General features: G+C 35.8%; 2 protein-coding genes and 1 long non-coding RNA gene across 7 annotated transcripts; 1 reads left to right on the forward strand and 2 right to left on the reverse strand.

The window, feature by feature from the left end:
* LOC138308951 (E3 ubiquitin-protein ligase mib1-like) lies at window positions 1-16,026 on the reverse strand. Its single transcript, XM_069250011.1, has 9 exons — window positions 15,995-16,026; window positions 15,540-15,696; window positions 15,163-15,317; window positions 14,860-14,986; window positions 13,955-14,057; window positions 13,631-13,710; window positions 8,683-8,861; window positions 8,046-8,256; window positions 1-1,333 (listed from the first exon to the last, which is right to left on the reverse strand). Exons 1-9 carry the CDS (start codon window positions 16,024-16,026, stop codon window positions 1,280-1,282), a joined length of 1,098 nt encoding a protein of 365 aa, XP_069106112.1. The 3' UTR covers window positions 1-1,279.
* LOC138316185 (E3 ubiquitin-protein ligase MIB2-like) lies at window positions 15,558-25,285 on the reverse strand. 5 transcript variants are annotated; one of them, XM_069257771.1, is made up of 12 exons: window positions 25,186-25,285; window positions 21,960-22,176; window positions 21,665-21,835; window positions 21,240-21,346; window positions 19,972-20,178; window positions 19,580-19,716; window positions 19,085-19,189; window positions 18,682-18,786; window positions 18,206-18,365; window positions 17,155-17,312; window positions 16,039-16,191; window positions 15,558-15,696 (listed from the first exon to the last, which is right to left on the reverse strand). In XM_069257771.1, the coding sequence occupies exons 3-11, from the start codon at window positions 21,778-21,780 to the stop codon at window positions 16,075-16,077; spliced, it is 1,212 nt and encodes a 403-aa protein (XP_069113872.1). In that variant the 5' UTR covers window positions 21,781-21,835; window positions 21,960-22,176; window positions 25,186-25,285; the 3' UTR covers window positions 15,558-15,696; window positions 16,039-16,074. The 5 variants fall into 5 exon arrangements, with proteins under 5 accessions (XP_069113872.1, XP_069113854.1, XP_069113879.1 ...); XM_069257753.1 differs by having other exon boundaries at window positions 19,085-19,210; XM_069257762.1 differs by having other exon boundaries at window positions 15,658-15,789; window positions 19,085-19,210.
* LOC138316262 (uncharacterized) lies at window positions 16,287-17,948 on the forward strand. Its single transcript, XR_011207612.1, has 3 exons — window positions 16,287-16,683; window positions 17,132-17,333; window positions 17,851-17,948. It is a non-coding gene; the product is annotated as an uncharacterized lncRNA (long non-coding RNA).

Consider the following 25,285-nt stretch of genomic DNA (forward strand, 5'->3'; position numbering starts at 1 on the left):
AATATCACAGACGAATGGAAACTAATTACTGAACGATAGATGACAATATAAACAATTTAAACATATACGTATATATATCTTATATGACATTCTGCAAACATTGATTATGAGGGCTATTTCCAAATTATATATATTAAGTCAATGTTTGTGTAATCTGTAAATATAACCTAATAAACTCATTAGTGCCCGCATACAAGTTAAAATTGTTTCTTTGTCTTTCCGTTTCGAGATTTTGCTGTATAATCCAATTGGTTTTAAAGCAAGAAAATGTATCCATTTGCGTTTTTTTGAAGTTGATTTAAATTTCTTCTCATCTGAAGTCTTTACTGATAAAGCAAACTAATTACATCTGTAAATAGGATGTGAAGGTTATTTCAATCAATTGAAAGCAACATTCATTTAAACTTGTAATAATATTGATGCCTATTTGTTTTATTACAATGGTAAACAGACACACGGCTATGTCATTTATCACGATATTGAGCATTACAATTCAACAAGCACATCTACTTTAAAAGGTTTGTAGCAACAATATAAATTATTCTTGAAAAAATGATATATTAATCTGTTCATATTTTGAAAATGAATATCTCCCTACATGAAGTTAAACCCAATCCGTTTAACAGAATGTGTACATGGTAACTAAACCAGCCTGTGTACACAAAAAGAAACAAATCAACTTATACTGGGTAATGACATAGCATCAATACATGTACTAATATACATCGCAAAGCTAATACAACGATACAATATCTACAAAAATAAATTCATAGATCGATATTGCCTGTATTTCAAATGAGTTCGTCACGTGACAGAATACTGACTTCAGAGTGCCTACACACATGGGTACTTAATACTTAACAGGGACTACTCAATTGGATTGAAATGACAAAATTTATATTAAAATACGAAAAAAGTCCAAGACTGAAGTAATGCACATATGTTGACAAACTAGCCTACTTTTCAGGGAATAGAGATTTTATTACCAGAAAAAAACTGAAAGACAAATTCAGAACTAATTATACAAATAATCATCTCTGCCTGAAATAGAAGTCACTTGTTTGCAGTATAATTACATGGATCTGAAGATAACATTATGCGATGGCTCTTGAACAATTTATGTTCTTATGTAAGAAGTGAAAAAGAGAGCGATTATAAATGACTTCTGTAATAAACCCATTATGGCCTGGTTAACAGTATACTGCTGCTTCATAGCAATGTATCGTGATGGGATATTGTTCTTCATTGACCTTGGCATTCGTTTAGTAATGTTCATCTTTCAATTTTCACTGTACATGACATGGTTCTTGTGCTTCAATGATGACATTGCCATCTGCAATAGACAGAAGCATGATAGTTCAAACTCTAACGAAAAAGTAATGGTTAACCAATTGCTTGCAAAATATATTCTAGAATTTAGTATTATTATTAAATTCGTTACGTGTAACAATTGGTCCGCACTTTAATGAAATGTTGTGGCTTGGACAGAAACAACATCTTAATGCTAAATGTAATTATTTTAGATGTTTTATTTCTGCCATTTTGCTTTTCCGTCAGCTTCCAAATATCATATTCAAGCCTAGATCCAAATTTCAATCGTCAAAATCTAAGAAGGCTATCTGTCGATCACGTTTTCCTTGCTGGTTGACCCTAAATATAATAGCATATTCTGATAAGTAACAATTAAAACAACTTTAAAACCTTCGATGGCTACTACCGGTTGGCTATGTTTCGATGGGTCCTAAAGCGAGGGACCAAAAGAACCATTCAAATGATATATCTCTTTAGTACCTAACCTTTGGAGATACAGCTATAATGATAATTGGTTACGAACGGGCGGGAGACGATTCTAGGACTAAAAGTCACTTAATAAATTGAGTACCAATACTGTCTGTTGGTATTATACAACAATAGTCCACTGTCTGTTACATTATACAGCAATAGCCCACTGTCTGTGGTATTATACAACAATAGCCCACTGTCTGTTGTATTATACAACAATAGCCCACTGTCTGTTATATTATACAACAATAGCCCACTGTCTGTGGTATTATACAACAATAGCCCACTGTCTGTTACATTATACAGCAATAGCCCACTGTCTGTGGTATTATACAACAATAACCCTCTGTTTGTTGTATTATAAAACAATAGCCGACTGTCTGTTGATATTATACAACAACAGCCCACTGCCTGTGGTATTGTACAATAATAGCCCACTGTCTGTTAGATTATGCAACAATAGCACACTGTCTGTTGTATGATACAACAATAACCCACTGTCTGTTAGAGTATGCAACAATAGCACACTGTCTGTTGTATTATACAACAATAGCCCACTGTCTGTTGGTATTATACAACAATAGCCCACTGTCTGTTGTATTATACAACAATAGCCCACTGTCTGTTGGTATTATACAACAATAGCCCACTGTCTGTTGTATTATACAACAATAGCCCACTGTCTGTTGTATTATACAACAATAGCCCACTGTCTGTTGTATTATACAACAATAGCCCACTGTCTGTTGTATTATACAACAATAGCCCACTGTCTGTTGTATTATACAACAATAGCCCACTGTCTGTTGTATTATACAACAATAGCCCACTGTCTGTTGTATTATACAACAATAGCCCACTGTCTGTTATATTATACAACAATAGCCCACTGTCTGTTGGTATTATAACAATAGCCCACTGTTTGTTGTATTATACATCAATAGCCCACTGTCTGTTATATTATACAACAATAGCCCACTGTATGTTGGTATTATACAACAATAGCCCACTGTCTGTTGGTATTATACAACAATAGCCCACTGTCTGTTTTATCATACAGCAATAGCCCACTGTCTGGTATATTATACAACAATAGCCCACTGTCTGTTGGTATCGTACAACAATAGCCCACTGTTTGTTGGTATTATACAACAATAGTCCACTGTCTGTTACATTATACAGCAATAGCCCACTGTCTTTTAGTATTATACAACAATAGCCCACTGTTTGTTGTATTATACAACAATAGCCCACTGTCTGTTATATTATACAACAATAGCCCACTGTCTTTTAGTATTATACAACAATAGCCCACTGTCTGTTATATTATACAACAATAGCCCACTGTCTGTTGTATTATACAACAATAGTCCACTGTCTTTTAGTATTATACAACAATAGCCCACTGTCTGTGTATTATACAACAATAGCCCACTGTCTTTTAGTATTATACAACAATAGCCCACTGTCTTTTAGTATTATACAACAATAGCCCACTGTCTGTTGTATTATACAACAATAGCCCACTGTCTTTTAGTATTATACAACAATAGCCCACTGTCTGTTGGTATTATACAACAATAGTCCACTGTCTGTTGGTATTATACAACAATAGCCCACTGTCTGTTATATTATACAACAATAGCCCACTGTCTTTTAGTATTATACAACAACAGCCCACTGTCTGTTGTATTATACAACAATAACCAACTGTCTGTTATATTATACAACAATATCCCACTGTCTGTTGTATTATACAAATATAGCCCACTGTCTGTTGTATTATACAACAATAGCCCACTGTCTGTTGGTATTATACAACAATAGCCCACTGTCTGTTATATTATACAACAATAGCCCACTGTCTGTTGTATTATACAACAATAGCCCACTGTCTGTTATATTATACAACAATAGCCCACTGTCTTTTAGTATTATACAACAATAGCCCACTGTCTTTTAGTATTATACAACAATAGCCCACTGTCTTTTAGTATTATACAACAATAGCCCACTGTCTTTTAGTATTATACAACAATAGCCCACTGTCTTTTAGTATTATACAACAAAAGCCCACTGTCTTTTAGTATTATACAACAATAGCCCACTGTCTTTTAGTATTATACATCAATATCTCACTGTCTGTTGTATTATACAACAATAGCCCACTGTCTGTGTATTATACAACAATAGCCCACTGTCTGTGTATTATACAACAATAGCCCACCGTCTGTGTATTATACAACAAAGCCCACAGTCTGTTGTATTATGCAACAATAGCCCACTGCCTGTTGTATTATACAACAAAGCCCACAGTCTGTTGTGTTATACAACAATAACCCACTGTCTGGTATATTATACAACAATAGCCCACTGTCTGTGGTATCATACAACAATAGCCCACTGTATGTTGGTATTATACACCAATAGCCCACTGTCTGTTATACTATACAACAATAGCCCTCTGTTTGTTGTATTATACAACAATAGCTGACTGTCTGTTATATTATACAACAATAGCCCATTGTCTGTGGTATCATACAACAATAGCCCACTGTCTGTTGTATTATACAACAATAACCCACTGTCTGTTATATCATACAACAATAGCCCACTGTCTGTGGTATCATACAACAATAGCCCACTGTCTGTTGTATTATACAACAATAGCCCACAGTCTGTTGGTATTATACAACAATAGCCCAGTGTCTGTTGGTATTATACAACAATAGCCCACTGTCTGTTGGTATTATACAACAATAGCCCACTGTCTGTTGGTATTATACAACAATAGCCCACTGTCTGTTGGTATTATACAACAATAGCCCACTGTCTGTTATATTATACAACAATAGTCCACTGTCTGTTGGTATTATACAACAATAGCCCACTGTCTGTTGGTATTATACAACAATAGCCCACTGTCTGTTGGTATTATACAACAATAGCCCACTGTCATATTATACAACAATAGCCCACTGTCTGTTGTATTATACAACAATAGCCCACTGTCTGTTATATTATACAACAATAGCCCACTGTCTGTTGTATTATACAACAATAGCCCACTGTTATATTATACATCAATATCCCACTGTCTGTTGAGTTATACAACAAAAGCCCACTGTCTGTTGGTATCATACAATTATAGCCCACTGTCCGTTATATTATACAACAATAGCCCACTGTCTGTTGGTATTATACAACAATAGCCCACTGTTATATTATACATCAATATCCCACTGTCTGTTGAGTTATACAACAATAGCCCACTGTCTGTTGTATTATACAACAATAGCCCACTGTCTGTTGGTATTATACAACAATAGCCCACTGTCTGTTGGTATTATACAACAATAGCCCACTGTCTGTTATATTATACAACAATAGCCCACTGTCTGTTGGTATCATACAATAATAGCACACTGTCTGTTGGTATTATACAACAATAGCACACTGTCTGTTGGTATTATACAACAATAGCCCACTGTCTGTTGGTATCATACAATAATAGCACACTGTCTGTTGGTTTTATACAACAATAGCCCACTGTCTGTTGTTATTATACAACAATAGCCCACTGTCTGTTATATTATACATCAATAGCCCACTGTCTGTTATATTATACAACAATAGCCCACTGTCTGTTGGTATTTTACAACAATAACCCACTGTCTGTTATATTATACAGCAATATCTCACTGTCTGTTGTATTATACAACAATAGTCCACTGTCTTTTAGTATTATACAACAATAGCCCACTGTCTTTTAGTATTATACATCAATATCTCACTGTCTGTTGTATTATACAACAATAGCCCACTGTCTGTGTATTATACAACAATAGCCCACTGTCTGTGTATTATACAACAATAGCCCACTGTCTGTGTATTATACAACAATAGCCCACCGTCTGTGTATTATACAACAAAGCCCACAGTCTGTTGTATTATGCAACAATAGCCCACTGCCTGTTGTATTATACAACAAAGCCCACAGTCTGTTGTGTTATACAACAATAACCCACTGTCTGGTATATTATACAACAATAGCCCACTGTCTGTGGTATCATACAACAATAGCCCACTGTATGTTGGTATTATACACCAATAGCCCACTGTCTGTTATATTATACAACAATAGCCCTCTGTCTGTTGTATTATACAACAATAGCCCACTGTCTGTTATATTATACAACAATAGCCCACTGTCTGTGGTATTATACAACAATAGCCCACTGTCTGTTGTATTATACAACAATAGCCCACTGTCTGTTATATTATACAACAATAGCCCACTGTCTGTGGTATTATACAACAATAGCCCACTGTCTGTTGTATTATACAACAATAGCCCACTGTCTGTTGTATTATACAACAATAGCCCACTGTCTGTTGTATTATACAACAATAGCCCACTGTCTGTTGTATTATACAACAATAGCCCACTGTCTGTTGGTATTATACAACAATAGCCCACTGTCTGTTGGTATTATACAACAATAGCCCACTGTCTGTTGGTATTATACAACAATAGCCCACTGTCTGTTGGTATTATACAACAATAGCCCACTGTCTGTTGGTATTATACAACAATAGCCCACTGTCTGTTATATTATACAACAATAGCCCACTGTCTGTTGGTATTATACAACAATAGCCCACTGTCTGTTGGTATTATACAACAATAGCCCACTGTCTGTTGTATTATACAACAATAGCCCACTGTCTGTTGTATTATACAACAATAGCCCACTGTCTGTTGGTATTATACAACAATAGCCCACTGTCTGTTATATTATACAACAATAGCCCACTGTCTGTTGGTATTATACAACAATAGCCCACTGTTATATTATACATCAATATCCCACTGTCTGTTGAGTTATACAACAAAAGCCCACTGTCTGTTGGTATCATACAATTATAGCCCACTGTCCGTTATATTATACAACAATAGCCCACTGTCTGTTGGTATCGTACAACAATAGCCCACTGTTATATTATACATCAATATCCCACTGTCTGTTGAGTTATACAACAATAGCCCACTGTCTGTTGGTATTATACAACAATAGCCCACTGTCTGTTGGTATTATACAACAATAGCCCACTGTCTGTTGGTATTATACATCAATATCCCACTGTCCGTTATATTATACAACAATAGCCCACTGTCTGTTGGTATCATACAATAATAGCACACTGTCTGTTGGTATTATACAACAATAGCCCACTGTCTGTTGGTATCATACAATAATAGCACACTGTCTGTTGGTTTTATACAACAATAGCCCACTGTCTGTTGTTATTATACAAAAATAGCCCACTGTCTGTTATATTATACATCAATAGCCCACTGTCTGTTATATTATACAACAATAGCCCACTGTCTGTTGGTATTATACAACAATAGCCCACTGTCTGTTGTATTATACAACAATAGCCCACTGTCTGTTGTATTATACAACAATAGCCCACTGTCTGTTGTATTATACAACAATAGCCCACTGTCTGTTGGTATTATACAACAATAGCCCACTGTCTGTTGTATTATACAACAATAGCCCACTGTCTGTTGTATTATACAACAATAGCCCACTGTCTGTTGGTATTATACAACAATAGCCCACTGTCTGTTGTATTATACAACAATAGCCTACTGTCTGTTGTATTATACAACAATAGCCCATTGTCTGTTATATTATACAACAATAGACTACTGTCTGTTATATTATACAACAATAGCCCACTGTCTGTTGGTATTATACAACAATAGCCCACTGTCTGTTGGTATCATACAACAACAGTCCACTGTCTGTTGTATTATACAACAATAGCACACTGTCTGTTGTATTATACAACAATAGCACACTGTATGTTGGTATCATACAACAACAGTCCACTATCTGTTGTATTATACAACAATAGCCCACTGTATGTTGGTATTATACAACAATAGCCCACTGTCTGTTGGTATTATACAACAATAGCCCACTGTCTGTTGTATTATACAACAATAGCCCACTGTCTGTTGTATTATACAACAATAGCCCACTGTCTGTTGTATTATACAACAATAGCCCACTGTTATACAACAATAGCCCACTGTCTGTTGGTAATATACATCAATAGCACACTGTCTGTTGGGATTATACAATAAAATTTAATGGACATATCTTACAAAGATCATACATCTGTAATGTTCTACCAAATACGTTGGTAAAGTGTTATTATCAAATTAGATTTAAAAATGATTTTACCGTTACTTTCCTTTTCTCTATAGTCCTGTAGCAGACTGGACATGCGTCAGAGTAAAAGGTACACTGCAAGCAATGTGCTTTGTGTTTGCAGGGTTCATATGTTATCTCCGCTGGATCGATCCCGCATTCTACACAGTTTCTCCTCTGAGAGAAAAGCATCTTCTCTCTACTTGCGGATGTTGGTCGACGACTTGCCAGTGCCGCTGGTTTTCTGCAATGATCAGTGCTGGTTATTTGTAGATTATCTATGTGTTTGACATGCTATAAGTTATAAATGATGGCGCCTTTGATCATTGTTTTTTTATTAATGAAGCCGATTTGATCATTATTTTTGACGACATTGGTTGTAATACAGAGAACAATATATTGTGTTGGAACGTTTCAATGCCGAACACAAACACGGTAAAACAGGACATACATTCAGAATCAATCAGGAGAAGTGGCATTGCAATAGCACAATAAATTCAGGAACATATAAAATTCAATTTTTGTCAATACTCTAAAATTGACGCTCGTCGTACATCGACATTTGACCTATGAATTATCAAGAATAGCATCAATATGTTACATATAACACAGAAGATAAATAACGTGTTTTTTACTTTACATACGACAAACAAACCCTGAGTTAACGTACATTTGTGCTGCACAGTCGACAATTGCCCTTCGTACGTTTAGATCTGAGCACACATCTATAGGAGTTTTCCCATCGGTGTTCCGTACGTCGATTTTCGCGCCAGACTGTACCAAAAGACATCCGATCTTGACCTTTTCTATTTGGCTCACTCTTGGCATTGGCATGAGAAGATGAAGCAGCTTTAACAGAAATAAAAATATTCGACAGATTATAAAATGTTGGTAAATCAGATAAAATAATTTATCAAATAGCCCGACACACAGAAGTATTAGTGTTACATAAATTTCTATCCAACATTAACCATGTAATGTCCAATACTTTAAGTTGCTAATGAAAGGCTTTAAGAAAGCTAAAACAACCGAAAATTCATGACAGCAAAACCGAAACTCCTTCCTAATGCCTGACCTTTGGTCGAAACACCAGTATCTAAGAAAGTTATGATTATGTTTATCGCAGTTTTGCAGTATAGTGTTATCGTAAATCCGGTTAAAACAGACAGTATTTTGTTGTAAAAATATCATGAATAAAAGGAATGTTATTCATTAGTCTTGGATAAGGAACACATGCATACATTGGTAAAGCATACTGATAGATACATTGGTAAAGCATACTGATAGAACATTTCTCAATCAATAAACATATCACGATATTCATTTTATTTTAATTTTCTCTTTTTATGATTAGATGAATCATACTTAGATATTTTTCTAATCAAATATATCGCGATTAAATCATATAAAGAATATTGCAGTGTAATTTTATGTAATAATATTGTTATGCAACCAGTGAATAGTTGGTGTGTGACGATGTTTCGCTGTCTAGTGCGATGTGTACAAAGTCATTTTCATCAGACAGATGACTAGTAAGATGTGTACACTGTCACCTTCATCAGACAATTGACTAGTATGATGTGCACACTGTCACCTGCATCAGTCAAATGACTAGTACGAGTATGATATATACACTGTCATCTTCATCAGACAAATGACTAGTTGGATGTGTACACTGTCACTTTCATCAAACAAATGACTGGTACGATGTGTACCCTGTCACATTCATCAGACAAATGACTAGCACGATGTGAACACTGTCACTTTCGTCAGACAAATGACTGGTACGATTTGAACACTGTCACCTTTATCAGATAAATAACTTATACGATGTATTCCCTGTCACCTTCATCAGACAAATGACTAGTAAGATTTGTGCACTGTCACCTTCATCGTCCGACAATTGACTTGTACGATGTGTACACTGTAACCTTCATTAGACAAATGACTAGTATGATGTGTATACTGTCCCCTTCATCAGACAAATGACTAGTACGATGTGTAACTGACCCTTCATCAGACAGATGACTAGTACGATGTGTACACTGTCACCTTCATCAGACAAATGACTAGTACGATGTGTACACTGTCCCCTTCATCAGACAGATGACTAGTACGATGTGTACACTATAAATATTCATCAGACAAATGACTAGTATGATGTGTACACTGTCACCTTCATCAGACAGATGACTAGTACGATGTGTACACTATAAATCTTCATCAGACAAATGACTAGTATGATGTGTACACTGTCACCTTCATCAGACAGATGACTATTACGATGTGTACACTATAAATCTTCATCAGACAAATGACTAGTATGATGTGTACACTGTCCCCTTCATCAGACAAATGACTAGTACGATGTGTACACTGACCCTTCATCAGACAATTGACTTGTACGATGTGTACACTGTAACCTTCATCAGACAAATGACTAGTATGATGTTTACACTAAAAATCTTCATCAGACAAATGACTAAGATGATGTGTACACTGTCACCTTCATCAGACAAATGACTAATATGATGTGTACACTGACCCTTCATCAGACAAATGACTAGGACGATGTGTACACTATAACTCTTCATCAGACAAATGACTAGGATGATGTGTACACTGTCACCTTCATCAGACAAATGACTAGTATGATGTGTACACTGTCACCTTCATCAGACAAATGGCTAGTATGATGTGTACACTGTCACCTTCATCAGACAAATGACTACTACGATGTGTATACTGTCCCCTTCATCAGACAAATGACTAGTACGATGTGTAACTGACCCTTCATCAGACAGATGACTAGTACGATGTGTACACTATAAATCTTCATCAGACAAATGACTAGTATGATGTGTACACTGTCACCTTCATCAGACAAATGACTAGTACGATGTGTACACTGTCCCCTTCATCAGACAGATGACTAGTACGATGTGTACACTATAAATATTCATCAGACAAATGACTAGTATGATGTGTACACTGTCACCTTCATCAGACAGATGACTAGTACGATGTGTACACTATAAATCTTCATCAGACAAATGACTAGTATGATGTGTACACTGTCACCTTCATCAGACAGATGACTATTACGATGTGTACACTATAAATCTTCATCAGACAAATGACTAGTATGATGTGTACACTGTCCCCTTCATCAGACAAATGACTAGTACGATGTGTACACTGACCCTTCATCAGACAATTGACTTGTACGATGTGTACACTGTAACCTTCATCAGACAAATGACTAGTATGATGTGTACACTAAAAATCTTCATCAGACAAATGACTAAGATGATGTGTACACTGTCACCTTCATCAGACAAATGACTAATATGATGTGTACACTGACCCTTCATCAGACAAATGACTAGGACGATGTGTACACTATAAATCTTCATCAGACAAATGACTAGGATGATGTGTACACTGTCACCTTCATCAGACAAATGACTAGTATGATGTGTACACTGTCACCTTCATCAGACAAATGACTAGTATGATGTGTACACTGTCCCCTTCATCAGACAGATGACTAGTACGATGTGTACACTATAAATATTCATCAGACAAATGACTAGTATGATGTGTACACTGTCACCTTCATCAGACAGATGACTAGTACGATGTGTACACTATAAATCTTCATCAGACAAATGACTAGTATGATGTGTACACTGTCACCTTCATCAGACAGATGACTATTACGATGTGTACACTATAAATCTTCATCAGACAAATGACTAGTATGATGTGTACACTGTCCCCTTCATCAGACAAATGACTAGTACGATGTGTACACTGACCCTTCATCAGACAATTGACTTGTACGATGTGTACACTGTAACCTTCATCAGACAAATGACTAGTATGATGTTTACACTAAAAATCTTCATCAGACAAATGACTAAGATGATGTGTACACTGTCACCTTCATCAGACAAATGACTAATATGATGTGTACACTGACCCTTCATCAGACAAATGACTAGGACGATGTGTACACTATAACTCTTCATCAGACAAATGACTAGGATGATGTGTACACTGTCACCTTCATCAGACAAATGACTAGTATGATGTGTACACTGTCACCTTCATCAGACAAATGACTAGTATGATGTGTACACTGTCACCTTCATCAGACAAATGACTACTACGATGTGTATACTGTCCCCTTCATCAGACAAATGACTAGTACGATGTGTAACTGACCCTTCATCAGACAGATGACTAGTACGATGTGTACACTATAAATCTTCATCAGACAAATGACTAGTATGATGTGTACACTGTCACCTTCATCAGACAAATGACTAGTACGATGTGTACACTGTCCCCTTCATCAGACAGATGACTAGTACGATGTGTACACTATAAATATTCATCAGACAAATGACTAGTATGATGTGTACACTGTCACCTTCATCAGACAGATGACTAGTACGATGTGTACACTATAAATCTTCATCAGACAAATGACTAGTATGATGTGTACACTGTCACCTTCATCAGACAGATGACTATTACGATGTGTACACTATAAATCTTCATCAGACAAATGACTAGTATGATGTGTACACTGTCCCCTTCATCAGACAAATGACTAGTACGATGTGTACACTGACCCTTCATCAGACAATTGACTTGTACGATGTGTACACTGTAACCTTCATCAGACAAATGACTAGTATGATGTGTACACTAAAAATCTTCATCAGAACAAATGACTAAGATGATGTGTACACTGTCACCTTCATCAGACAAATGACTAATATGATGTGTACACTGACCCTTCATCAGACAAATGACTAGGACGATGTGTACACTATAAATCTTCATCAGACAAATGACTAGGATGATGTGTACACTGTCACCTTCATCAGACAAATGACTAGTATGATGTGTACACTGTCACCTTCATCAGACAAATGGCTAGTATGATGTGTACACTGTCACCTTCATCAGACAAATGACTACTACGATGTGTACACTATAAATCTTCATCAGACAAATGACTAGTATGATGTGTACACTGTCACCTTCATCAGACAAATGACTAGTATGATGTGTACACTGTCACCTTCATCAGACAAATGACTACTACGATGTGTACACTATAAATCTTCATCAGACAAATGACTAGGATGATGTGTACACTGTCACCTTCATCAGACAAATGGCTAGTATGATGAATACACTGTCACCTTCATCAGACAAATGACTACTACGATGTGTACACTATAAATCTTCATCAGACAAATGACTAGTATGATGTGTACACTGTCCCCTTCATCAGACAAATGACTAGGAAGATGTGTACACTGCCCCCTTCATCAGGCAAATGACTAGTACGATGTGTACACTGTCCCCTTCATCAGACAAGTGACTAGGACGATGTGTACACTCTCATTTTCATAAGACAAATTACTACTACGATGTGAACACTGTCGACTTCGTCAGACAAATGATTGAACGATATGTACACTTTCATCTTCATCGTATAAATGACTAGTACAATATGTACACTGTCACCTGCGTCAGACAGATGACTAGTACGATGCGTACACTGTCACTTTCATCAGACAGATGGTATTGATTACCGTTTGCTGCGACATGTCTGCACCAAGAACGACGTGGAGGGATGTATTTCCACCTTTATCCTGAAGTTTCACATCCGCCGCTGTAAAACAATAGTCAATATCAAAAATATTGAATGATCAAAAACAATATTTTCTCGAAAAGTAATTAAATAAAAAATGTGAATTAAATTACGATGATCATAAGTATTTTAATTCTTATGTTAGATCCCCCCTAACAACAGGTAATGATGGCTTTATGATCTTCCCTGGCCGAGACTATCTTAATCTAAATTAGAGCGAAAACAAATACATTCCTACAGAGACGAACAGTATAGAGACACTTACTGTGGTCAAGGAGAAGTTTAACCATAGTGTAGTGGCACTTCCCTGCCGCCAGATGGAGTGGTGTCTCCTCTCTATTAGTCCGGATATTTACATCTGCAGATCCCTGTGAAGTATTTATATTGTAAAATACCATGTCGATGTTTGTGTGAGTAGAAATGAAAGAAAAAAAAGACTGCTATTGTGAGCAACATTGTTCATATTTCACACGAAATAAACACAACAGAAAAAATAAAATAAAATGCCCTTAACAAGACTGCGATCGATGTCTTTCCTTCTTTGACATGGAAATCTATGTTAGGAATCAGATCAGATACTTTGTTTCTATAAAAGGACGATTTTACATTCATTCGATTTATTTGGTAGTTTTTGTAGCAATCTAATAAAGTCAAAATGTGTTTATTTTAGCGTCTTAAGATGTTACCTTATAATGTTAGTAAATATTTGTACAAGTAATATTCTTTCGACAAATGAAATTTAAAAGTTTGAATCCCAAGAAACGCACATCCGAATAAAATGAACCCCAATTAGCATATACTTACTAGCGTACTAGCATCGATTCTATCATTTCCAAACTTTGCATTATTACTGGACAGATTTTGTCATTTTTTTCTAAAAGTTTGGTTGCTGTACGCTTTGACTAGTGGGCTGCCAGTAAAACCTATCAATAGATCTCCACTTCCTCACAATTTTAATACTTTATAGTAAATTCATGTTCATACCATTGATTCTACCATCAGATATATGTTTTCCTCACGTTTACTAACTCAAGTCTGACTAAGCCTTACGATGTGGTTGATAGCCCTATTGAATAGTAACAAAATAACGACTCCAATTAAAAGAAAAATAATATTAAACTTTGCTTTTAAAATCTTAATAATCTTCAAACATTACAATGATACACGTACCTTTATTAAGAGGTGAGAAGAGACCTGGATGTGGTTGTTGACAGCAGCGATGTGAAGCGCCGCAAAACCTCCATTGTTCTTTACATCAGCTATATCCTTGTTCTTACCGAGAATTCTATCGACTGCGCTATTTTAAAATTGGAAACTATTGGAAATTATCATGATAAGATAAACAAATATTTTTTTATGAAATAATTGAATATATAAACTTAACTGCATTATACATTTAGAAATAAACAAATTTCAAGAAATTATGTCGTCCTGAAGGTAAATATATAAATTTTCTGATTTCACAATTCGTACCTGAAATTGTTATGATACGCCGCCCAGTGTAAAGCATTCATGCCACGTTTGTTCTGTTTCAGGAGGTCAACAGTGGCCGAACTTACTAGCAAATCAACGACTTTGTTATGGTAACCAAAGATGGCGTCATGCAATGGTGTGTTTCCAAGGTTGTCCTGTGAAATACCACAAGTTATCATTATCTTGAAGTCAACGGACCATTAAAAGTCTTTAAAGAGTTATCAGATATATACATATTTCAATACTAGTATGCACATCCTCAATACATGGAAAAGTTCTTTAGAGTAATTAAATGTTAACATTTGAATTTGTATAATGTTTATAATAATGTTTAAATTGGTTTTATTATATTAAAAACGTTCAAAACAATACCTAACCTGTAAATTGACGTCACACTTCCTGTCGAGTAAGAGTTTGACTAACGCCTGCTCTCCAGCATTAGATGCCGCGTGGAGCGCTGTACGACCTTTAAGGTTGGCGGTATTGATACTCGCTCCAGCGTCAAGTAGAATAGCTGTTGTACTGGCCTGCTTTCTGGTTTGTAATATAGATATGACTTAGTGGAGAAACCAAACAAGTATTGGCGAATTCCTAAGGAGTCACTTTTAGAATAAACCTGACGATATTCTACGAAGAACAAATTGATCAAATACAAATTAGTATAAAGTAAAGTATAAATTCTGGTATTTGAGAATGCAATATGATTTTGTTGTTACAAGTGTAACATACTGTATTGTGTTTTAACAATCGTTGTCTAAGATAATTCGCTTAGAATTTAAATAAAAACAAAAAACTCCAGTAATATTCGAATGAAATCATTAATGCAACTTACCCTAAAACAGCAGCTAGTAGAGGTTTGTACATATCACAACTTACCCTACAACAGCGGCGAGTAGAGGTGTGTTCCCCTCATCAGTTGTCTGGTTGGGTTTCGCGTTGTACTGTAGTACGTAGCGTCCTCACTACCGTGTTGTGCCCTTCATGACTAGCCAACACCAGAGCGGTTGTTCCCTTAATCACTTCATTGGCCTGCATAAACAAACCCAAGTTAACTATTATCTGAATTTCATTTTATTCCTTTATGTTCTACTCTCTCGTGGTTTTTTTTCTATGAATACGTTTGATGGTTGGTTTGTTGTTTTATTGACGTCATATTAACAGCCAGAGCAATTTAAGTGTGGCCTCTTCTGTATGCAGTGTGGTTGTGTTAATGCGGTATGTGTGTGTTGTGTGTCTTTGCCATAGTGGAAACTCGTACCTATTTTAAAGTGCTACATCACTGAAGGATACCGCCAGACACTGAACAGCACACCCCACCCGGTCACATTTTACTGTTAACGGAAAAACAAGTCGTCCCACTTTATTTATGCTGAATGCTAAACAGGAACAGAAACCACAACTTTTAAAGATGATGGTTATTCTCGGTCAGGGGACAGAACCCAGGGACTACCTCACAAGGACGAACGTTCAAAGTCATGCCAAATGTGTGACGGTATGAAGGGAGACGTAAGGAAGACGAAGGTTAGTTATGAAGAAAACACAAGATAAGATTCTACATTTAATCATCTTTTAAGTTGGTGACGGAAAACGAAAAAATAAGTTCATAGATAAGTCGCCCTTTTACGATATCGTGCAATAGGGACAGCAGGTATATGTCTAACATCAAAAGGATCGCGCATTTAAATGAAAAAAACAACAATATTATATTGGTTTATTATTAAATATTTCAATATCTATTTTCAAAGATAATTAGAGTGTATTTTCATGCAACGATCCATGTTGACCCCTCCCCTGCTTTGACCTGGCACATCTCATATACTACCGAGTGGGTGTGGTTGTTTGCTGTTTTTTGCATGCTTCAATTCACATCTTTACATGTACTTACATTTGTATAATACAGTTGTCTTAAGACATTTGTGAATTCCTAACTGGTGCATAATCGCTAATCAAGTAATCATTTTATTTTCAGTGAGGATGCATTTATTGTCTTACCAACTGTGGATTGGACTTTAAGATTTTGACAATGAGATCGTCATCTCCTCTGGCAGCTGCCTGCAAAAAATCTTCAGGACCGACAACTCTTACACCTCCTCCACCGAGAAGCATTTGTGCCAACATCAAACCAAGAATATCACCCAGTCCTGCTGCAGCTGTATAAACAAATGTTACATGTGAGAATTGATTTTTCACACTTTAAGTGACGGATGATGAATGTCATTTATACACACATTACATTTTAACCTCATTTTAATTGCATATCACATTTATTTTGTGAAGTGTGGATACTGTTTACTAGAAGAATTGATATCACACTCATTGAAATAGAGGGGATTTTAAAAAGTTTATTTACATTTTAACTCTATCGAGCAAACATGAATCGACTGATACCATTGTATTATATCCTAATAGCATTTCCATGTAACGTTGATAAACTTTGAACTATTCTATTGCTGTGACTGTTACCGATTTACAGCCAATAGAATGATATACCAAGGTATTTGTATTTCAATTTTTCTTGAAATGAGCATTTGCATTGGTTTGGAATTACTTAATCATCTAATAATAAGGTATATGTAGCTATTTCCGCGGGGATGATATTTTTTTGATGATCGACGACGATATTAATAAATGGTTTGATATAAGCTCCAAATTAAGAAACTTAACCTGCTATTATATTTTTCGTTTTAGGTGAAATTTTGACCTGAAGGGAGAGGAAGAGTAAATCTGGAAATTTATAAAAGTAGTAGTTGTTGTGTGTTTGGCGCACGTATGTAGCGTACATTGGATTACCTATAAAAATGCAATATTGTATACACGTGTTCATCTTTATATATGTGTGTAGCTCAATGAATACATAGATAAACATTATAACCACTTATAGTAAGAATCTGTTACCGCATCAATTTATTTATTAACACATCAACTCGTTTTAGCAAGTATCAACAGTGTAAATGCATTATTAACACACGTTGTTGATGCTAACATTAGTTTGAACTTGAAGGCAATAACAAAATAATTATCCGCTACTGATTGGTTCACTTACATTGCTGAGCACCCGAAGAGATCGGATCAATTTCAAATATCTGCCCCTCTGGATCAGGTATGAGACAGGCGGGATGGAAGATCCAGGTTTTCCTCCCGAACGCCACTACTACATCTTTCTTCGGGGTGATACGCACAGCTTTACCTACTTTACCAAGGACCTGCAAACCAATTATCATAACCTTCAAACCTGAGTAGGTGAGTTTTATGTGACTGGTTTTATTGATCACCATATCATTGCATTTTTATTTTTCATTTCTGTTAACAGCTGTTAACTACCTCAAAAGTTCCTAAGGCGGTGACAGAAAGACGATTTTGATCTTATTTCTTGTTTAAAGCAATACCCTTGTAGTTCCAATTGGACAATTCAGGAAAAATTGTTATTCTTTATCAAAAAAAATATTTTCTTTCATGCGTTGTCATTTTATTAGGCGTTTTAAGTTTCTAGTAATTTGCTATTTTGTGATTACTACGTACCATATCCATATCGTCGACCCATCCACCGTGGTCCTGTTGTACTGTTTGTACAAACTTCCGGTCATCTGACACCCTTACAATGTCACCAATATCGACATCGTAAACCTAGGAAAGTGTCAAATGTCATCAAATCTATAGACATGTATGTGCAATGAATCTCAATGTGATATATGTGGTACAATTCTTACAATGTTTTAAGGGTAGACATATATAAAATAAGAATTGACAATGAAATAGTGAAAAATATTTGAAATAATAATGAAGACTTTAATTGTTAAAGCCAAAATAGGAGTTATTAAACTAAGAAAAATAAATGATAACTTCATAAAATTAGGCGCTAACACAAATACTACGACATTTTATACTTTGTTTTAAATAGTGTCTTTGTATTTTATTTTTATACCTTGACCAAAGCATCTGGGTTGAGAATCCACTTGTTCATGCCGATCTCAACAACGGCATCGCCAGATCGAGAAAACTTCAGTAATTTGCCCATACATCCTGGTAGCTGTGTGGAAGTCAACAATAACTTTTGTTAAAGTAAATAATATTTTGTTAATTCAAAACTTCATGATAATAGATATCTTGTCTGAAAAATAAAAGCCAACGTTTATCCAAACATGTTAATATGTGCGCGATGTAGATATATTTGTTTATTTCGCTTAATGTAAATACTAACTTGTATATCGACAATATAAACAAGGTTATCTTGACTCTCGCGCGATAAAATTTGTATAACAGGAAACATGCAAGTGTCCGGTACATTGGTGCAATGTCATTCGGTAATACTTAATTTGCTTAAACCCCGTGAAATTCACTTTCTTCCAAACAGCTTTCTATGTTTATCATCTTCCTTGAGCCAAAACGAATAACTATTGCTTTGAGGATAAAGACCTACGTCATTCATTCGTACTGTCCAGCCGCCATGTTTATCTTGTGCACTCTTCAAATCTTCCCTTGACATGCCCACACAAATCATATCATTGACTTTAATTGAAGATGAAGTATCTGTATATTTTGCTAAAATGTCGCCATCTGGAAAAGTATGTAAACAAATGACTAGTTTGAGAAATTAGGGTTGAAAAAAAACTTAAGTCGTACTCACGACCGCACTTCAAGGATCACATAATAAGATACTATAAGTAAAAGAAATATTAAAAATCAGTATCAAAATATTGTTTCATATTCGCATTTAGAATCAACTCTCACATATCATATGCTAGTCCTTCCCCAGCGATAATAATCAGAATTGATACGTTCAGGTATTTTATCTTACATCTATCTACCTACCAAGAAGAGGAAGATGTTCTTTGTAATACTCGTAACCAGGGGCTTCGCCGTCTACCATGCATTTAAGGTCGACCTTGCCCTCGAATCCCACCCGGTAGTTTGCAGTTTTTTGTGTCTTTTCCCACGTGACTGTAACGCTGTTTCGATCACCAATGCCCTCCTCGTATGATCGCAGTCCTGTCACTTTACCGGGGCTCCCAGCTCCTCCTAAACAGCACTATATAAGTTTATATAAACACAAATACTGAAAGTTGTCACGACTGCTTGTTGGCGGCTAGTGTCATAAAATAGAAATCACTGTTTCATTTTTTCAATATACAGAAAATATAAGTTATTTATGAAAGTATGGACTCGGTGTCAGTTTGGATGACCGTGTTGTTATCGGGTGGAAGTCATATTTCCTCTACAGTATTCTTTTTGGGTAGATCTAACAGAAATATCCTTTTTTAGCGAGAAACACATAATTGTGGTAGATTGTTAACCCTTTACATCAGGATTGGTTGGTGGGAACTCTTGGCATTTTTATAGTGTATCTCACTAAGTATATCGTCGTAGACACTAAACAAGCACACCCCACTGACAACGGCCAAACCATTCGTCCCACTCCCTTTATGCTGAGATGTCCCATAAATTATGTTAGTATTCAAAATTGTTATCACTTTCGACACACATAATATATTTTGATATTTCGGCACTTCAAAAGGACGTTATATCGGCACTGAAAAATGTTTCATACTTGTGAATCATGGCGTTACTGTTGTTATTACTGAGGTAATTAGTAAAATACTGATGTTTGTTTTTAAGGAGCAAAATAAGAATTTAAACATGCTTAAGGAAACTCGATAATACTTCGTGGACAGTTTTTGGTTCAACTGCAGATGAGATTCTGAAAATGTCCCTCCTGTAACGATGTCTCATTATTGTAATTTTATATGTCATTGAACTTACCTATTCATTTACAGCGTAATCGAACACGCTAGTACTGTTACACAATTTATGATTACGTCATTGGTTGTTGTGAAGAGCACATGGGAAGAATATACAAGATGAGAACCTGTACAACCGTGTTTATTATTTGATACTGTACGTGGTAAGACAGTTATAGGCTAGCACAAATAACGTAACACCTCCGGCGAAAATAAACAGCTATGAGAATTCTGTTCATTTAACATACATTCTTACCATCCTGCCACGAGAATTCTGTTCCTCTAACATACATTCTTACCATCCTGCCACGAGAATTCTGTTCCTCTAACATACATTCTTACCATCCTGCTCAGCCCAACTCCAGTCAGTACCACGAGCGACCGTTGCTCCTGGGAAGATCCCAAGGGATTTCTGTTTCTGCGAGATGAAGCGCTTCGGAACCTTCACTCTGAAATATTTACATTATACAACTGTGCAATATCTATATAAATGTATAATCTTTGCAATATGTGCCAAATGCAGATTTCATATTTTAATAATTCAAATATCATAAACAAGGCGTAACCATTGGAAACATTTATAACTATCATCAAGACATCATGCTTAATGTTTATCAAAGAAAGGAATTACTTCAAACTACGAACATAATTTTCAATCATAGAATTAAATGTGTTTGCTCATGTATAAGAGTACAACTTATTGAATACCAGGTATAATATTTTTTAAATAAAGAAATGTTTAATTATTAGACACTTAATTGCCTTACCCGATCGATCCTGGACTGAAGTATCTGATAAACTCGTGCCTCTCGTCATGTCTCCCTTTAATGTAACACACACTACAGAGACAAACATCTTCACATTCCCTACAGTTCCACTTCATGCCAACACACCGTCTACTTTACACTCAAAACATTTGGAGGAACCAAACCGTATCCCTGTATTCATGAAATGAAATAGATGTATAGACAATACAAAAACAAAACCCATAACAAAGCACTGTTATAGAAATGCATTTAAAATATTTTGGAATGCGATACTTCATCAAGTCGATAGCATTACCTATTGGACCGTTGTCCAGGATACGGAGATCACATTTACCGTCCTGTCCCGCGCGACAGTTCGTCCTTGACCCCATGTCCCACACAACCGTGACGTTGTCATCACCGTTGTACTCCACCACAGTTCCAAGATGGCCGTCACCACCATCCTCGTTCCCTAGATTACAGTCCGGTCCTCTCACCACCCTCAGTCCCAGAACCATTTCGGTTTTATATGCCTATGACATGATAAAAGCCGCATCAGATGAATTTACTTGTAAAAATACAAAATGGTCTAGAAGCAGCTATGACCATTTAAAGACATTATGTCTAATCATCCAATCAAAGTCATACTAGATCTTAGTTAAGAAAAGTGTTTTTTTCTCGCCAGTGTTTATTTTCGCTAATTTCGCCTAAACAGAGCGTGGACAGCGTACATGTTTTCATTCGTATGCCATATCGCCCGTGACCAATCAAATATCGGTATATAATATCGCCCGATTTGTTTTTCGCTATAATTATATAGACGACACCATGATCAGTGTCAATTGTTAAATAATGTGTGTGTTAAAAACACAAGTAGAAATACTCTCTACACTATCGCAGCCGCCGTGTACGTGTTGGATGTATCTGATGTGTAACTGTGCAGTAAAAATGTCTTATATTGTAAAATAAGTTTTGTTATACCTTCTTCATATATATACGTAATTATACACCTTTTCTGGTGAACCGTTAGGTTTAAAAAACAAAGAATTGAATTGAGTTGTCAATCACAAAATCCTGATTAACAGTTGTATTTTAGCCACCCACCATTATCAGATAGTGGTCTATTCAAATAGCCTTCTGTCCGTCCTTCCTTCCGTAAAAAGGAAACAGCCATCTTGGATTTTGTCACTTTTTCAATAAGTACTTAAAAGGTATATATTCCTCAAATTAAACTAGGGTATTGTTGGTCCCGAGTTCTGCATATCAATTTTGGCAGTGTCAGATTAAACGACAATTTAAGTGACTGTTTCTGCTAAAGCCACTTCCTGTGAGTAACCTTTATGTGAAGCATTCATATGTGCATTCAATATTTGAAAGGGAGAGGGAAAAGAACAGAATTGATTTCTCTTTCCTATGTCAAGCATAGGTGCGGGCCCGGCTTGTTTGTTTGTTTTGATTATTTTCAACACCTATTAACAGCCAGAGTCATGAAAGGACGGCCTCCCATGTATGCGGTGTGTAGCGTGTGTTCGCTGAGCGCTAAGCAGGAGAAGAAACTACCACTTTTATAAACTTCGGTGTTTCTCGGCCAGGGGACAGAACCCAGAGCCTTCCACACTGGGATGAACGCTCAACTCAAGGCCAAAAGTGAGGCGGTGCCAAGGAAGGCATTAGCAAACATAAAGTCAGTTAGGAAGGAGAGATAAGATAAAAGATAAGATCCAATATTTAGTCGCCTTTTACGATTATGCAATAGGGGCATTTAACATAGACTTGAGTAAAAATATGTCTGAGAAACATTTCTGGTGCTGGGCCTAGTCGTTGGTAGGCGCCCCTCTGGGACCTCTTTTTCCAGTAACAAATATTTACAGTGGGTTATAGACTTAATCAGTTGGCAAAAATTGTGTGTGTTTAACATTAACAAATTCAATAATTCATAGTTGGACTTTAACCAATGATAATTTGCAATTTGTTAAAATGAAATGCACAATTTAATGACATATTAACCTTGTGAAATTCCGCAAAATCTGACAGCTAATACAAACACCGACAGCCTTGTAGTTAAATGCTCAAATGATTAATCTACTCTGACGGAATGTGTTTACATGTAAATCGAACACCAGGACATTAATATACAATGTACATAATATATCGTATTTAGTTTTAAATACCAATTAAATCATTTTCTTTGCAATATCGGTGCGTCACGACTCAATGCTTCGGACATTTTCATAATTAGGTTACATATAACGCTTGTGTCATCAATATACGCGTATTCTGTCTAAGTAGCACGTTGTAAAGAGGTCAGATATGTTGATGCATCCCTATGGAAGCAAACAATACACAAATACAGATATGTTAATGCATCCCTATGGAAGCAAACAATACACAAATACAGATATGTTAATTGTCAAACTGACATAAAAGCATATTTGGTTTGCTTTTTTTATTTTTCAGAAAATAATAATCAGTGTAATTCCTGTTATGGCGTAAGTGGAGTATATAAAAACCTAGAACAAGAAAACGATTTAAGGGATATTATTTTGTTCGTTTCAGTAGGTTTGAAACACCCATTGTATCCGAAAAGTGGAAGGTAAAATCGTTGCATGTATCCATAGATACGCTTACGTTCACTCAAAGTCAACGTAAACTCGACATTCTTATTATTCTTTTTTCAGAAATATTCCTTTTATTTTATTTTCATAATTTCACAATATATATATAATGTCTAAATAAATTGCCTATGGCTAAAACATTGTGGTCTATGGCAGATTCAATCACAAAATATAAATAATTATATACATTGGTGTTAAATCTTAAACGCATCAACCTTTCATTTAAGGATTATATTGATTTGATTTGTTTTACGTCCTATTAACAGCCAGGGTCATTTCATGACGTGCCAGGTTTGATGTAGAGGAAAACTGGATTACCCACAGAAAAACCACTGAACAACAGTCAGTACATGATAATTGCCCCCAGTAGTGTGATATGCGTGTTTTGGGAGACTGCGTTATATTCGTGTTGTATAGTGGAACTGTTGCCATTTGTATAGTGCTATATCACTGAATCATGCCGCCGAAGACACCAAGCACCACACCCCAACCTATGAGCTGGTCAATATTGTTATAAGTATGTTTACACTGTTGGAAATTGTAATGTTAAATGCTAAATGATGACCATTTTCATTTTGCGCACAATGGCGATAAGAAAACAGTGGATAAAAGTCACTATGACAATACAGCTCACATAAAACGGATCGTATTAACAGGATTTAATAGCATGATTTCATTATAACTCGATTTGAGAGTACATTTTTGTATCCCGGTTGAAGTATAGCATACATTAAAGGCATTGAATTTACAATTTTACAAAAGACATGATTGAACTTGTTCATATTACATTCTTGTCAAAACATCATTTTCGAAATAATTGTTCTTGTATTTAAACAGTTAAAGGTTATTGTGCTAACAAACTGATGGGTGCTGAGTGAGACACGTAATTGCTGAGTAACACACGAAAGTGCTGTGACAGACACTTACCTCACGTTACCGCTCACCGTATACCTCCTGCCACCTTTACAGGTAACTTCCTTGTTTGTTTCCATGTATTATAAATCACATGACAGTACACGATTCTTTA

Source organism: Argopecten irradians, chromosome 1, assembly GCF_041381155.1.
Source record: "Argopecten irradians isolate NY chromosome 1, Ai_NY, whole genome shotgun sequence".
Lineage (NCBI taxonomy): Eukaryota > Metazoa > Mollusca > Bivalvia > Pectinida > Pectinidae > Argopecten > Argopecten irradians.